Below are 17,059 nucleotides of genomic sequence, written 5' to 3'. Positions count from 1 at the left end.
GATTCAACAGAAGATCTCTTTGTTTCTTGGGACCTAGAACAAGCATCTCTGTTTTGTCCGAGTTTAAAAGTAGAAAGTTTGCAGCCATCCACTTCTTTATGTCTGAAACACAGGCTTCTAGCGAGGGCAATTTTGGGGCTTCACCATGTTTCATTGAAATGTACAGCTGTGTGTCGTCCGCATAGCAGTGAAATTTAACATTATGTTTTCGAATGACATCCCCAAGAGGTAAAATATATAGTGAAAACAATGTGGTCCTAAAACGGAACCTTGAGGAACACCGAAATTTACAATTGATTTGTCAGAGGACAAACCATTCACAGAGACAAACTGATATCTTTCCGACAGATAAGATCGAAACCAGGCCAGAACGTGTCCATGTAGACCAATTTGGGTTTCCAATCTCTCCAAAAGAATGTGGTGATCGATGGTATCAAAAGCGGCACTAAGATCTAGGAGCACGAGGACAGATGCAGAGCCTCGGTCTGACGTCATTAAAAGGTCATTTACCACCTTCACAAGTGCAGTCTCAGTGCTATGATGGGGTCTAAAACCAGACTGAAGCGTTTCGTATACATTGTTTGTCTTCAGGAAGGCAGTGAGTTGCTGTGCAACAGCTTTTCTCAAATTTTTGAGAGGAATGGAAGATTCGATATAGGCCGATAGTTTTTTATAATTTCTGGATCAAGATTCGGCTTTTTCAAGAGAGGCTTTATTACTGCCACTTTTAGTGAGCTTGGTACACATCCGGTGGATAGAGAGCCGTTTATTATGTTCAACATAGGAGGGCCAAGCACAGGAAGCAGCTCTTTCAGTAGTTTAGTTGGAATAGGGTCCAGTATGCAGCTTGAGGGTTTGGAGGCCATGATTATTTTCATCATTGTGTCAAGAGATATAGTACTAAAACACTTTAGTATCTCCCTTGATCCTAGGTCCTGGCAGAGTTGTGTAGACTCAGGACAATGGAGCTTTGGAGGAATACCCAGATTTAAAGAGGAGTCTGTAATTTGCTTTCTAATGATCATGATCTTTTCCTCAAAGAAGTTCATAAATTTATTACTGCCGAAGTGAAAGCCATCCTCCATTTGCGAAGGCTGCTTTTTAGTTAGCTTTGCGACAGTATCAAAAAGGAATTTCGGATTGTTCTTATTTTCCTCAATTAAGTTGGAAAAATAGGATGATCGAGCAGCAGTGAGGGCTCTTCGATACTGCACGGTACTGTCTTTCCAAGCTAGTCGGAAGACTTCCAGTTTTGTGTGGCGCCATTTCCGTTCCAATTTTCTGTAAGCTTGCTTCAGAGCTCGTGTATTTTCTGTATACCAGGGAGCTAGTTTCTTATGACAGATGTTTTTAGTTTTTAGGGGTGCAACTGCATCTAGGGTATTGCGCAAGGTTAAATTGAGTTCCTCGGTTAGGTGGTTAACTGATTTTTGTCCTCTGACGTCCTTGGGTAGGCAGAGGGAGTCTGGAAGGGCATCAAGGAATCTCTGGGTTGTCTGAGAATTTATAGCACGACTTTTAATGCTCCTTGGTTGGGGTCTGAGCAGATTATTTGTTGCGATTGCAAACGTAATAAAATGGTGGTCCGATAGTCCAGGATTATGAGGAAAAACATTAAGATCCACAACATTTATTCCATGGGACAAAACTAGGTCCAGAGTATGACTGTGGCAGTGAGTAGGTCCAGAGACATGTTGGACAAAACCCACTGAGTCGACGATGGCTCCGAAAGCCTTTTGGAGTGGGTCTATGGACTTTTCCATGTGAATGTTAAAGTCACCAAAAATTAGAATATTATCTGCTATGACTACAAGATCCGATAGGAATTCAGGGAACTCAGTGAGGAACACTGCATATGGCCCAGGAGGCCTGTAAACAGTAGCTATAAAAAGTGAGTGAGTAGGCTGCATAGATTTCATGACTAGAAGCTCAAAAGACGAAAACGTCATTGTTTTTTGTTTTTTTGTAATTTGAAATTTGCTATCATAAATGTTAGCAACACCTCCGCCTTTGCCAGATGCACGGGGGGTATGGTCACTAGTGTAACCAGGGGGTGAGGCCTCTTTTAACACAGTAAATTCATCAGGCTTAAGCCATGTTTCAGTCAGGCCAATCACATCAAGATTATGATCAGTGATTAGTTCATTGACTATAACTGCCTTGGAAGTGAGGGATCTAACATTAAGTAACCCAATTTTGAGATGTGAGGTATCACAATCTCTTTCAATAATGGCAGGAATGGAGGAGGTCTTTATACTAGTGAGATTGCTAAAGCGAACACCGCCATTTTTAATTTTGCCCAACCTAGGTCGAGGCACAGACACGGTCTCAATGGGGAAAGCTGAGCTGACTACGCTGACTGTGCTAGTGGCAGACTCCACTAAGCTGGCAGGCTGGCTAACAGCCTGCTGCCTGGCCTGCACCCTATTTCATTGTGGAGCTAGAGGAGTTAGAGCCCTGTCTATGTTCGTAGATAAGATGAGAGCACCCCTCCAGCTAGGATGGAGTCCGTCACTCCTCAACAGGCCAGGCTTGGTCCTGTTTGTGGGTGAGTCCCAGAAAGAGGGCCAATTATCTACAAATTCTATCTTTTGGGAGGGGCAGAAAACAGCTTTCAACCAGCGATTGAGTTGTGAGACTCTGCTGTAGAGCTCATCACTCCCCCTAACTGGGAGGGGGCCAGAGACAATTAATCGATGCCGACACATCTTTCTAGCTGATTTACACGCTGAAGCTATGTTGCGCTTGGTGACCTCTGACTGTTTCATCCTAACATCGTTGGTGCCGACGTGGATAACAATATCTCTATACTCTCTACACTCGCCAGTTTTAGCTTTAGCCAGCACCGTCTTTAGATTAGCCTTAATGTCGGTAGCCCTGCCCCCTGGTAAACAGTGTATGATCGCTGGATGATTAGTTTTAAGTCTAATAATTGGTCTTCATCAGTGGACAGTCAGACTATATCAGTTGGACTTTGACTAAAATCTCTTCAAACAGAGGCCCACATCAGAAATGATTTGTTCACTTAGTGTTGTTATTCTCTAAAATGTGTGAATGTATGTTTTTCTTGTGTTCGTGATACGGATGTGTGTGTGTGTGTGTGTGTGTGTGTGTGTGTGTTTAATATAATACAATAAAATCCATCAATCTCAATCAATCAGTTTGGGAAATATGACTAGGTTTTCTGGCACAACAGTCTGCTTAAAGTGGCACTTCAGTTTCCTTTTCACCTCAATTAACATCTGATTTACTTAACAAAAGGCACATCTCAATAGGTGGTCCAGGTAAGTCATGACATAGCACAAGTAGGGGAATGGGGTGCTTGCTCCTCTATTGTTCCTCAAGCAAGAGGGAGGCCAATGACATCACGACTTCCCATCAAACCAACTCCTTGAATGCCCTAGTCCTTGAAGTTTGTTTGCAGTTGTGTAAAAAAACAATATTTTGCTCTAAACTTTTTTTGTAGTTGTACCGTTTAGTGTGTGTAATTTACTGTATCTATAGGCCTACTTGGGATATCACTTTTCAACAGGAACAGTAAAAAAACTTTCCATCTCTCAATGATGTTCCATGTTGAATACGAGGCTATTAAGAAATATAATTCTACTGATAACATGGAATGGGGAATAACTCACCCATACAGACAATTTCACGTATCCCTTCCCTGCAGAGACCAATGGACACTGAAGGGGAACCTTGCTGTGAGCCGTCTACTGCCGTCTCATCACAGATACCTGGAGAGGATTGCAATCACCACGAGCACACACAGGCGCGCTCTTATATTTACATTTTGCCTGTGCCATATCGTGTAGAATAGTCTACAGAGTATTTGTCTTTGTCCTATATAGCCTAGTAGTGCACTTGTTTTTTCATTTACTGAGGCTAATTTATGCAGCTGCCATGACCATTTTATCCTGACGGGGACTGACTGATGTCTTTACCATTTCCCACTACTCTATCACAAGAGCCATTCGGAAGCACCTGCATCAACGCGCAAAGGAAGGAGCCCAATGTTTTCTACTGCGGACATATGAACCCAAGACATTACGCTTTGGATATAGGCTGCCCGTAGCCATGCAACAACACCTCACATCAAAGATTCTGTGGGGAAGAAGATGCTGCTTTGAAACTGGAGCATTGTTAACCATGATGTAGAGGTTCCTTCCGGCTAAATCGGGTTGGATTATGTAGCCTGCGATAGGCTTGCTGGCGAGTTTACGTTGCCCTGTGATTTGAACCTCAGTTTTCCTAAAGTGATCCATGCCCCTGTGTTTTTGCCTTTGTCAACATGTCCCCAGCATCGGCTGCCACGGCCAGTGAGAGCAGCACCACTACCGTTCCAGAGGAGGACACAGAGGAGAGCCCCCGCGAGGAGGTGAGAGAAGAGAACCGCTTTGTATACCTTCAATTTTGCGCCTGCGGCTGCACGAGAGCTGCTAGGCGAATCGTGCAATTGGCAAAATAGTTAATATTCATATCGCAGCTAAATCACCCATAACCTGAGCCCTAATCTGATTCAGAGATAGCAGCTCAATTACCCACTTATAATAAACGCATTAGGCGCTGCAGCTGCACCAATACGGTTTTTACCGTGTATCATGTAAATTATAAATAGCCTATAGTTTTGACCATATTATTCATTCAATATGTTGTGTAGCTGTGCGTGAGTGTGCGCTTGTTTTTGTCTCGTCTCCAGCCACTGTAAAACATCCAGGTTATATGGTCCCTTTCTGGTGGGTATCAAAATGATTGACAGCCCCCTGTCTGAGGAGATATCGTAATGACAGGCTACAGGCCTATACTCCTGTCAAGGCAAGGGATTATTAAAGCCCTTTAAATATTCATTTATACAGCAATATTAACATTCTGGATGCATTTCACAAACTATTATTATTTCTAATTGCTACAATGAACCCTTCTTGTTTTAATAGTGTCATTCTGATCAGGGAACACTATTGTATAATTATTTTTAGCTGCTGGTGGGTTATATTTTGAGGATTTAATAGGGTTTATTATCAGTTGATAGGATGTGTCACTAACCATTTTAATGTATTCATTAGCTTACATTCACAATTCCTGTTACACTTCTGGATTAAACATAAGACTGAAGAGCTGACAATTCCAATCAAGTAGTAGGTTTAAGTATAGAGATGTGCTAATGTTGAGTCAAACTTTTGTTTTAGTTGGGCATCTCTTCCATTAGCCTTTCTATTACACTAAAGGATTTTTTTGTACCACAGAGCCAGTCTTAAGAGAGTGTCAGCTTGACAGAAACTCAATTGGGGGTAATTCCATGGTAACATAGTGATGCTAAGACTCCGATTTTTCACTTTAAAATGTATGTAAAACAATAACCAATGATTGCGAAGTTAAACAATAAAACAATAAATACAACTCTATGCACAAGGACTACCTTTAACAATTTCCACTGAACATTTTACAAAAACACAATTTACTTGAAGAACAGTGCAGATACAAAGTTTGGTAACAGAATGAGGGTTTGTGCTGTTGATGCCATCATTCTGTTACCAAACTTTGCATGTGCAAAGTTCTCGAAATTTCACGAAATTATTGTTTTATAACGTATTGTAGCATATAAAAATAGGTCATTTACAAGTGGAAACACCATGTCACAGGTAGTGGGAATGAAAGCCTGTCAATCTGACTGTCATGGTTGTGTGTAGGAACGGACCAAGGCACCACGTGCGTATCGTTCCACATCTTTATTTCTATGTGAAACTATGCAAGACAGACAATAAACTATAAACAAAAACAACAAACCGTGACGAAGAGGTGCTACATGCATAAACTCAAAATAATCTCCCACAAACACTAGTGGGAAAAACAACAACTTAAATATGATCCCCAATTAGAGACAACGATGACCAGCTGCCTCTAATTGGGAATCATACGAAAACCCCAACCTAGAAAAAATAACCTAGAACACAACATAGAAAATGGAAACTAGACAAAAAACCCAACATAGAAAAAAGAAACTACAACCAAACATAGAAATAAATAAACTAAACAAACCCCCCCAGTCACGCCCTGACCTACTCTACCATAGAATAGTATGAGCTCTCTATGGTCAGGACGTGACACTGACAGTGTGAACCCAGAGAAAGCCTAAAGTAATCGGGTAGAAAGTGGGACACTTCTTTAACACCCTCACTTTGTGCTTCATCAACACCATTTGTTGAACACACCTCTGGTGAAAATCAGGCCACCTGAGAGTGTCATCATTATGGCTATTTTCGGCTCCTACAGAATTCATTAGGAAGTAGGCATTATCCATGAAGTAGGCATTATCCACAAAGAAGACATTATCCATGAAGTAGGCATTATCCACCCACACAGCAAGACAATCATTTTTCATATCATTATTTCATTGTATAGTATTAATTCAGCTGCCTCCACATTGTTGATAATTAACTGCCTGGTGCATTTTCCCTAGCTTCACCATTTTACCATGAAGATTCCCACTGCTTTTTCAATCAGCTTTTATCAAATGAAGCTTAAAATGTCAGACGCAGTGACTGCAATGCTTTCCTAATGAAAAATATTAATCAAGTTACATCTAGAATTGACTGAGAAATGGCTGTACCTGCTATCCTGCTTTCCTCTAATGTTTCCCAAACACTCTATAGCCTGTTTCTGCATTGTTGAGGCAAGTGGTTATGATGAATATACGATGTATTGATGTTTGCTATGCATGATATACATCGGACCAGAATAGATCATCAGACCAGACGGTATCTTTCCTCAGGCACCTCGAGATGCTCAGAGCTTGAACATACCCTACTGCCATAGGTAAGGGCAGGCATGCTGTATAAGACAATGTGAAACATTATCTGTTGGACACCAGGCAAATACACAAAAAATAGTAGAAGAAATAAAAGTATTTCCTTCAAATGAAAAGTCTAAAAGAAAATGTAGTGCAATATCCATTGTGCAAACACAACGTGTATCCCTTCAAAGCTGTAGAATGTTAGATGAGTACCAAAGGACACCCCCATCCTCTACAATCAATCATGATCTCATGTCATGCTGCTTAAACTCATATTACTTTATGCTCAATTCAAAAAGAGGGCACAACAGCTCCATGCAACAGGAGCTGGAAAGTGTGTTATGTTAGATTGATTACGGTGCTGGCTAGAGTTTATCCACTGCCAGTGAGTGAATAATATTCCATTGCAGTAGCATATCAACAGAAGGGGAAATTCAGTGCTAAGCCCTCTGCCCTGTGGGGCGTTGTGTTGACAGGGGGCATGGGGACCATGTCATGTGACAAGGTTGGGGGAGGATAATTATGGAGAAGGAACATCTATTATTTACTCAGTGCTGTCATGTTAGGAGCACGGCTTGCTCATGTGTTTTTCTTTTCACAACATATCAGAGAAGGTCTTTTGTAAAAACCTGGAATACATTTTGGCGAAACCTGTATTTAAATCCCCAAAAAGGTTGTCTATACAGTACTATCCTGTATTATACACTGGGTGGTTCGAGCCCTGAATGCTGATTGGCTGAAAGCTGTGGTATATCGTATACCATAGGTATGACAAAACATTTATTTTTACTGTTCTAATTACATTGGAAACCAGTTTATAATAGCAATAAGGCACCTCAGGGTTTGCGGTATATGATATACCACGGTTAAGGTCTGTATTCAGGCACTCTGCGTTGCTTCGTGCATAAGAACCACACCCCCTCGTGCCTTATTGCATAAATAACCTATGCAACGAAAGATAACCATTGAAGCATGATGCCTCCTCTTCATAGCTGGTTGCAATGTCCTGCCTACCCTCTGTAGGCTACTGTTTAGTTCCAACAAATTAATCCACTGCCAAAAGTATCACCCCATGATGTCCAGGCAGCGAGCCTCCTGTACTATACACCATTAAGCCAATCAATCTCTGCCCCCTGTGTGATGACTGATATGCAAATGTAGGAATGAACTGCGCTATAATCCAGCCATCCTGAGGCTTTTGGATCCCTTGCCAACCGTGTGAGTAGGCTGCACTCCCATAAGGCGTGACCAGCTCCTGATGCAGGCACTGGGGCTTGCGGTGCCCTGGGGTGGAAAAGATACCACCAGCTTCATTGTGCCTGGATGAAATGGCTGCATGATTTCTTCTGGATGGTTTGCTCTCTTAACGGTTCACAATTTTGGAATCCAAAGTGTTTTAGATATCTGTTTAAATAAATACTATTTACATGAGTAAAACATTATTTTGTAGCTAATATAGCTAATTTCACTTTTATAATGCTACTGTATATTTGATCAGAAGACTCCTATATCCACATACATAGGGCCATAAACTGGGAGTGCTTCACACTCACTTGAAGTTGCTGGTAGTATATGTGAGGTACTTCATGGCGACAAACGCATTAAATGTTTTCTCAATGGCCTGGAATGGAAACAAGCAGATTCTCATGAAAAGGTTGAGAGTTCAGATGAAGTGTGTGAGCCGTTTGATCTTAACAAGCAAAGACATGATCAAGCGGCTCCCTGCTCAGGCATAAGATATGTTAATGCACTTAGAATGCTGACTATTTCTCTAAATATTTAATGTGTTGCAAAGAGCAGGTGCTTTTGGTGTTTCTATAGAGTTATTTAAAAGATACAGTGAGGGAAAAAAATATTTGATCCCCTGCTGATTTTGTACGTTTGCCCACTCACAAAGAAATGATCAGTCTATCATTTTAATGATAGGTTTATTTGAACAGTGAGAGACAGAAAAACAACAAAAGAATCCAGAAAAACGCATGTAAAAATTTTTTGATTTTTTCCCCGCATTTTAATGAGGGAAAAAAGTATTTGACCCCTCTGCAAAACATTACTTAGTACTTGGTGGCAAAACCCTTGTTGGCAATCACAGAGGTCAGACATTTCTTGTAGTTGGCCACCAGGTTTGCACACATCTCAGGAGGGATTTTGTCCCACTCCTCTTTGCAGATCTTCTCCAAGTCATTAAGGTTTCGAGGCTGACGTTTGGCAACTCGAACCTTCAGCTCCCTCCACAGATTTTCTATGGGATTAAGGTCTGGAGACTGGCTAGGCCACTCCAGGACCTTAATGTGCTTCTTCTTGAGCCACTCCTTTGTTGCCTTGACTGTGTGTTTTGGATCATTGTCATGCTGGAATACCCATCCACGACCCATTTTCAATGCCCTGGCTGAGGGAAGGAGGTTCTCACCCAAGATTTGACGGTACATGGCCCCGTCCATCGTCCCTTTGATGCGGTGAAGTTGTCCTGTCCCCTTAGCAGAAAAACACCCCCAAAACATAATGTTTCCACCTCCATGTTTGACGGTGGGGATGGTGTTATTGGGGTCATAGGCAGCATTCCTCCTCCTCCAAACATGGCGAGTTGAGTTGATGCCAAAGAGCTCCATTTTGGTCTCATCTGACCACAACACTTTCACCCAGTTGTCCTCTGAATCATTCAGATGTTCATTGGCAAAATTCAGACGGGCATGTATATGTGCTTTCTTGAGCAGGGAGACCTTGCGGGCGCTGCAGGATTTCAGTCCTTCACAGCGTAGTGTGTTACCAATTGTTTTCTTGGTAACTATGGTCCCAGCTGCCTTGAGATCATTGACAAGATCCTCCCGTGTAGTTCTGGGCTGATTCCTCACCGTTCTCATGATCATTGCAACTCCACGAGGTGAGATCTTGCATGGAGCCCCAGGCCGAGGGAGATTGACAGTTCTTTTGTGTGTCTTCCATTTGCGAATAATCGCACCAACTGTTGTCACCATCTCACCAAGCTGCTTGGCGATGGTCTTGTAGCCCATTCCAGCCTTGTGTAGGTCTACAATCTTGTCCCTGACATCCTTGGAGAGCTCTTTGGTCTTGGCCATGGTGGAGAGTTTGGAATCTGATTGATTGATTGCTTCAGTGGACAGGTGTCTTTTATATAGGTAACAAACTGAGATTAGGAGCACTCCCTTTAAGAGTGTGCTCCTAATCTCAGCTCGTTACCTGTATAAAAGACACCTGGGAGCCAGAAATCTTTCTGATTGAGAGGGGGTCAAATACTTATTTCCCTCATTAAAATGCAAATCAATTTATAACATTTTTGACATGCGTTTTCTGGATTTTTATGTTGTTATTCTGTCTCTCACTGTTCAAATAAACCTACCATTAAAATTATAGACTGATCATTTCTTTGTCAGTGGGCAAACGTACAAAATCAGCAGGGGATCAAATACTTTTCCCCCTCACTGTAGCTATTATTTAAAAAAATCCATTGATTCATTCTCATCAGGTATTTGAAATGTATTTTGTCCACAATGCTTGCAGGTATGTTTTCACAGACTCAGATTGGTATTTTCTCTCTCTGTTTCCCTCTGTGCAGCAGCGGCCCCTGAAGCAGTCGCTCAGTAAATCCCTGTGCAGGGAGAGCCACTGGAAATGCCTGATCCTGTCCCTGCTCATCTACGGCTGCGTGGGGGCCATGACCTGGTGCCACGTGACCAAGGTGACGCGCCTCTCCTTCGACAGTGCCTACAAGGTCAAGTCCATGATGTACCACGAAAGCCCCTGCTCCAACGGTTACATCTACATCCCTGTGGCCTTCATGGTCATGCTCTACGTGGTCTACCTGGTGGAGTGCTGGCACTGCCACACCCACAACCAGCTACAGCACAAGGTGAACGTGGAGAGTGTGGGAGAGCGTGTCGGGCGCATGCAGCAGGCCACGCCCTGCATCTGGTGGAAGGCCATCAGCTACCACTATGTGCGGCGGACGCGACAGGTAACACGCTACCGTAACGGAGACGCATACACCACCACACAGGTGTACCACGAGCGCGTCAACACGCATGTGGCCGAGGCGGAGTTCGACTACAGCAACTGCGGTGTGAAGGACATATCCAAGCAGCTGCAGGGCCTAGACTGCTTCCCTGTCACCAAGCTGAGGTTCACCAAGTGCTTTAGCTTCGCCAACGTGGAGTCGGAGAACGCCTACCTGACTCAGCGGGCCCGCTTCTTCACTGAGAATGAGGGCCTGGACGACTACATGGAGGCTCGCGAGGGAATGCACTTGAAGAATGTAGACTTTAAGGAGTACATGATTGCCTTCTCGGATCCGGACCACCTGCCCTGGTACGTGTCCAACTACGTGTTCTGGACGGCCGCCGCCTTCACCTTCTCCTGGCCGCTGCGCGTGCTAACCGAGTACCGCACGGCCTACGTCCACTACCACGTGGAGAAGCTGTTCGGCTTCGACTATGTCCCTGTCACGCCATCTGAGGAGCGACCATATTGCCACCACATCCCTCGGGTCAACACCATCGACAGCACCGAGTTGGAGTGGCACATCCGCTCCAACCAGCAGCTGGTGCCCAGCTATTCAGAGGCTGTACTCATGGACCTGGCTCAGCTCTCGTCAGGTGGCGGCGGCAATGCCAACACCTACTCAATGTGCGGCGGCTACGGCAGCTACCGGCAGAACTGCGAGCGCTGCCACCGCACCATCAGCAGCTCGTCCATCTTCTCGCGCAGCGCACTGAGCATCTGTACTGGGACTAGCCCGCGCATCCCCTTCAGCGGCAGCCGCTTCTCACTGTCGCGGCTGTACGGATCGCGGCGCAGCTGCCTGTGGCGGAGCAGCGGCAGCCTCAATGAGACATCGTGCCCCACAGAGAGCACGCGCTGCCTGACGCCGTCGGGCCAGCTGACTAGCGAGGAGAATCCGCCGGACTACCAGGACGCGCTCTACTTCCCTGTGCTCATCGTGCACCGCAACGAGGGCTGCCTGAACCACTCGCTGCACAGGAACGGATCCTGCGTGGAGACCTCTATATGACCCAGTGCTGGGCCTCCCAGTCCAGACCTGAACAAGGAATGTAATGTTACTGTCCTTTCTCTGGGAGGACACTGACTGGATAATGAACCTTCCTTTTGGATCTTTTTTTTTCTCCATTAGACCACAGAACACATGACACACCAGTGGCATTCCGGAACCCTTCCAGACCTCTTCCAACACTGTTTATCAAAGACAGTACTGAGTTAAATGCACATTTTGAATGCTCACTCCACCTTTTCCATAATTTCCTTTGCAGCCCAGCTCATCTCACATGAGATGCCCTCCAGTGATATGTTCATCATAGTAAGTAATAGACTATGTAACTATCTCAAAGCATGTATGAAAAAAAAACACATTCATAGGCAAAATCAGACAGTCTGCGACAAATGGACATAATGATCTGAGAATGGTATTTGGAAGGACATATGTTGCGCGGAATGCACACCACCACCATTCTGGACCAATCACAATGCTCTGTTCATATCAGTTTGAGTTTCCTTAACCAAAGTGTCATGTTAGCTTCCACACTATCTATAAATAGAGAACATGAAAAGCAAGGTACACTAACAGACATTGGGCCTGAGAATAAACTCCACCTTAAATCGTAGTGCATTTTGCTGTTGTCATAACCAGGTAGCAAACAACTTCAATTGGAACATCTGTTTTCGAAGTTGGATAAAATGTGTTATTTTGTAAGAGTCTTAGAAGGGATGTCTTGTGACTGAAAATCCCCAACACAGCTCAACACAGCTCAAGACAGCTCAACGGTAGAGGCCTTCATTGGAGATGACTCATAAGTGGGGCATGAGTTTAAGGAACATAAACATGATTTATTCAAGCCTTAGAGAGCAATTTGGAGATGGGAAGGAAAACCATGACGCCACATTAAATAATTGAGAGCAAGAAAAGTTTAAAACATCTGACTTATTTTTCTAGTAAATGCATTACTGGATATTTGAAATTATGTTGCAGATATCAAAGTAAATTCATACAGACTATAATTTGTTTCCCCTCTAGCTCATGGTTCTTAATGAAAAGCCTTAGATGCAGATCTAAAATTTTCATTAAAACATTACAATTTGAAACACATTTGGGCTATGTGATGGTGTAGTTGTTTGTTTTGAGGCCAACAAGAGATCTTTTTACGGAATTAAAGTTCTTTCATGATAATGATGATGATGTGAGATACAGCAGTTACAACATCCAGTTAATTAGCAACGGGAATCAAATATCACAGGATGCAATAACATTCCCACTTCCTGACCCTCTAAATATAGTAACATAGTCAGACCCATGAATAATTTAGATCAGGAGGACTAAATGGTACAAATACTTCAAACTGAATCCATGAGAGAAGTCTTTCATCGCATCATTTTCCTTACTGTCAATATTACTGTGTCACTCTTCACTACATGTTAATGCATTTCTGATTAACTAATACATACAACATCAATGTGATTATATCATGTCAACTCAGCTGTCAATAATAACCTCAGCATTGCATATCTCCTATTTTCAATTAATATTTGAACTCAAAATGATTATTAATTACTATATGAAAAATAATTTCCTTCAAACTACCTCATCTTTGTTTTCGTGATTTAAGTGCTTGACTGTGGGTGCTTTAAAGTTTGGCTTAAAACCACACCTAAACCACATAGCTCACCTACCCATTCATCCAAAACTACACCCTAACAACATACTGTACTGTAGCTACCCATTCATCCAACCAACCAACCAACCAACCAGAAATACAAAGGCAGAAACAGAGCAACTCAACTCACTGCATCTCTTCTAGGTAGCAATATACTGATGAGACAGGACATTTAATTGAGGCTGGCACCAATGATCAGGCCCTGAAAACTTCAAGATGTGCTTTGTCTATTGTCAGAAAAAGTAGCTTTAAAAGCAGGACCACGTGCTGATTCTGATGATGCCTATCAGAAACAGCCAGACAGCATCACAGAGACCCAAAATAGACTGAGGGCTGTGTTCAAACACTGATAATGTCAGCTTTAATAATAAACCAGGAGGATTCTTGAAGATCTGAGAATAAACACGATCACAACTGATCAAATGTTCTATGTACTAATGGCTTATTTCCACTAGCAAAGTTTCAAAGCAAGACCAGGTAAATAATATTTTAACATAAGTTCAATAAATGTGTAGAATTCACACCTAGGATTAATCTAACCACTAGGAAGGGTAGCCTAGTGGTTAGAGTGTTGGACTAGTAACTGAAAGGTTGCAAGTTCAAATCCCTGAGCTGGCAAGTTACAAATCTGTCGTTTTGCCCCTGAACAGGCAGTTAACCCACTGTTCCTAGGCCATCATTGAAAATAAGAATTTGTTCTTAATTGACTTGCCTAGTTAAATAAAATAAAAAATCACTTATAAAGTACACAGAATGGGTGCCCAGCTAGCTCATGAAGTGAAAAATCCAACCCACTTCCCCCAGTCCACTGAAATATACACACACATTTTGTAAATAACTCTTAAATGGTTTTGAAGGTAGCGGTCAAAGGGCTTTGTTGCTGTGATCAAACTAAAGCTAACCCTAGGAGCTGGAGTCAATATGGCCCAGGATAAGAGCTAAGCTGACAGCTAGCCAGTCACTTCTGGCCCAGAGGCCTCTGCTATTTAATAGAAAACAACTCTGATGAATTCAGGGTGATGGCAGAGCTCAGTAATCTATGCCCAGGACTCACACTTACAATTCACACATTGTTATTAGATCTATATACACAAAGGATAGATAGGCCTTTCTCCATTTTATGTATCCTACTGACCTCAGATTCTCACAGCCATTCCCATTCTTATCTCAGAAATGACTAGCATTATTGACTAATGGGGATATGTGATTGAATTGACTGTAAACATTGGATTGACCACTTAATAATCTAACGCTGTCAAAGATAAACTCATTCTGCTCATTCTGAAAAAACATACACCTATTTTGTGAAATCCAGTGATCATCCCATGAACAAAAATTGCATTAACAATATACTGGTAGATCTCTTGCAGAGAGTGTAATACCAGTTCTTTCTCTTGATGCGTTTCTTCCTTACACCTTACTACCTTTATAATGTCACTTGCCACTGGCCATTTTAGGAAACTAGATGCGAAGCAATTAAAGGAAGTTGTTCAACCTCAATCCCATTTTCTCGACAACAAACCAAAAAACACTTTATCTATACAATAAAGCAGCAAACAAAAAATACACACCAGTCATAACCACAAGACACTGAGTCCTGTCTGGTTAGTTGTGGCTCACCTCATCAAAAGCGCATCTATGCAACCCCCATAACCAACTCAGGAGTGTAGTCAGGATATCCACCTTACATTTGTCATAAATTCTACCCCTTAACCTTTTCTTATTATCCCTGTCAGCTGACTTGACAGTGCTGTTTGATTTGTTTCCCAGATAGGAGGCTATGAGGATGCACTTAAGTGCCCAACGAATCACAGCATGTGACGCAGCTCTGTAACCATACTGATGCTCCTATAGCAGATGATGGAAGGAAGGTTATTCTAGCCTAGCTAGAGGTCACACATGTCATGGGAAGCACAGTTCACTCAGTCACAGAATGCCCTCTTTTTCATTAGAAGATTTTCAGAGTTTTGATGAGCTCTCTTTAGATCACTCCTATTATGGCTGAGATGGGTTGAAGTTAGGAAACAGTAGATAGTGAAGCCCCAGAGTTTTAGATTTCAACAATGGTAAAAAAAAAAAGATAGTGATACTGGCATTATATTACCGACATTACATTACAGACTCAATAGTCCATTGCTCACTGGCCAGCCTCTCACTAATAAAAAAAAGTTAATTTAATGTAGATAAAACAATTATATCAGATGGCTTCACTGTGATATGTAATTGTGTACAAATAAAAGTGTTTAACAGTGTTATGTTTACTAACCATAAAACAATGAATAGTATTCAAGCACAGCAAACCAAGGTTATCAAACTTTGTTTTTTAGTGACAATTCAGAAAACTGAAAATCTTTTCCTACCACAGACTGTTAACTTCGAACCCTTTATCATAATGTAACATAGAACTAGGCTTGCAAAATTCCGGTAACTTTCCACAAAATCCCGGTTGGTAGATTCCCAGAAACAGGAGGGTATAACCAGGAAATCCTGAATCTTCCAACCAGGATTTCTGAAATACCTGGGAATTCTGAGAAAGTAAGTGGAATTTTGCAACCCTAGATGGAACCCTTTATCGTGTGTACAAAGTGGAGTAATACCTTATAATACTGTATGTACTCTCACACCCAGAATGCTTTTGGGGCTCCTCTTTTTATAATGTTGTGTATAATTTTGTGGCTCAAAACAGGATTGCAGGAGAACGATTTTGTACTGTAAGTAATACAGAGATTGTAGGTTAGGACTGTCGTCGTGTTTCTTGTGCTTAGTCGATTGTGTCACCAATAAATGCATAAAATGTGGTGTTTTATTCACAAACACTGCTAATCCTCAAATGTACTCGACAACAGGGAAGTGTTTCGGGTTTTCAGATCAACAATCGACACATTTCTATATAAAATGGTGTTGTACAAGGAAAATGAATCTTGTAAAATACAGTACAATTTCAATTGCAGACCCTCCAATCTGATGCTGTATGAGCTATACACTTACTTTGCAATGGCAGAGCACTGTTGATTATTTCCTTTCGATGTTATTAGTACGTTTTAACACTCTTTCTTGATAGGGGAAAGGCTGGAAGAGATTACACATTTTTGTATGGAGGTCAAAGCCACAGATTTGAGTGCAGACAACCTTTTACATAAGGAAGCCAACCGCTGACTTATTCGATCAATATTCCACTATCTTAGACTGTCATTCAGACTAGTTACATTGGTTTGCGTCCCAAATGGCACCCTATTTCCTATGTAGTGCTCTACTTTCAAACATATCCCTCTGGGTTTGCAGATCTATGTGTTCTGGGCCTTGGTCGAAAGTAGTACACTCTCTAGGGAATAGGGTGCCATTTGAGACACACCTATTGTTAAGTTTATTCTGATCATACTGAGAACATTGCTCTGCCTGCATTTCTCTTACTCTCTCAATGTCATAGATTGCTGGTCCTTGCAGCAAGATCTACAGTCAGGAAACATGTTTTGTACTGCCTAGGTAAGGTGGATCACAGGTTGAGTGTGTGACTACTAAATAATAAATATAGAGGAAAACTGCAAGTCTGTATGTACAGTTGAAGTCGGAAGTTTACATACACCTTAGCCAA

The 17,059-nt window shown here is 42.2% G+C and overlaps 1 protein-coding gene across 1 annotated transcript; it reads left to right on the top strand.

The window, feature by feature from the left end:
• Positions 1-3,132: 3,132 nt before the first annotated feature.
• LOC106571218 (transmembrane protein 151B) lies at positions 3,133-15,719 on the top strand. Its single transcript, XM_014144008.2, has 2 exons — positions 3,133-4,375; positions 10,362-15,719. The coding sequence occupies exons 1-2, from the start codon at positions 4,289-4,291 to the stop codon at positions 11,811-11,813; spliced, it is 1,539 nt and encodes a 512-aa protein (XP_013999483.1). The 5' UTR covers positions 3,133-4,288; the 3' UTR covers positions 11,814-15,719.
• Positions 15,720-17,059: the final 1,340 nt, after the last annotated feature.

The sequence above is a fragment of the Salmo salar genome, chromosome ssa15 (genome assembly GCF_905237065.1).
Source record: "Salmo salar chromosome ssa15, Ssal_v3.1, whole genome shotgun sequence".
In the NCBI taxonomy this organism is placed as follows: domain Eukaryota; kingdom Metazoa; phylum Chordata; class Actinopteri; order Salmoniformes; family Salmonidae; genus Salmo; species Salmo salar.
The sequence above is the reverse complement of the archived record's forward strand: the minus strand, read 5'-3'. Positions and strand labels throughout refer to the sequence as shown.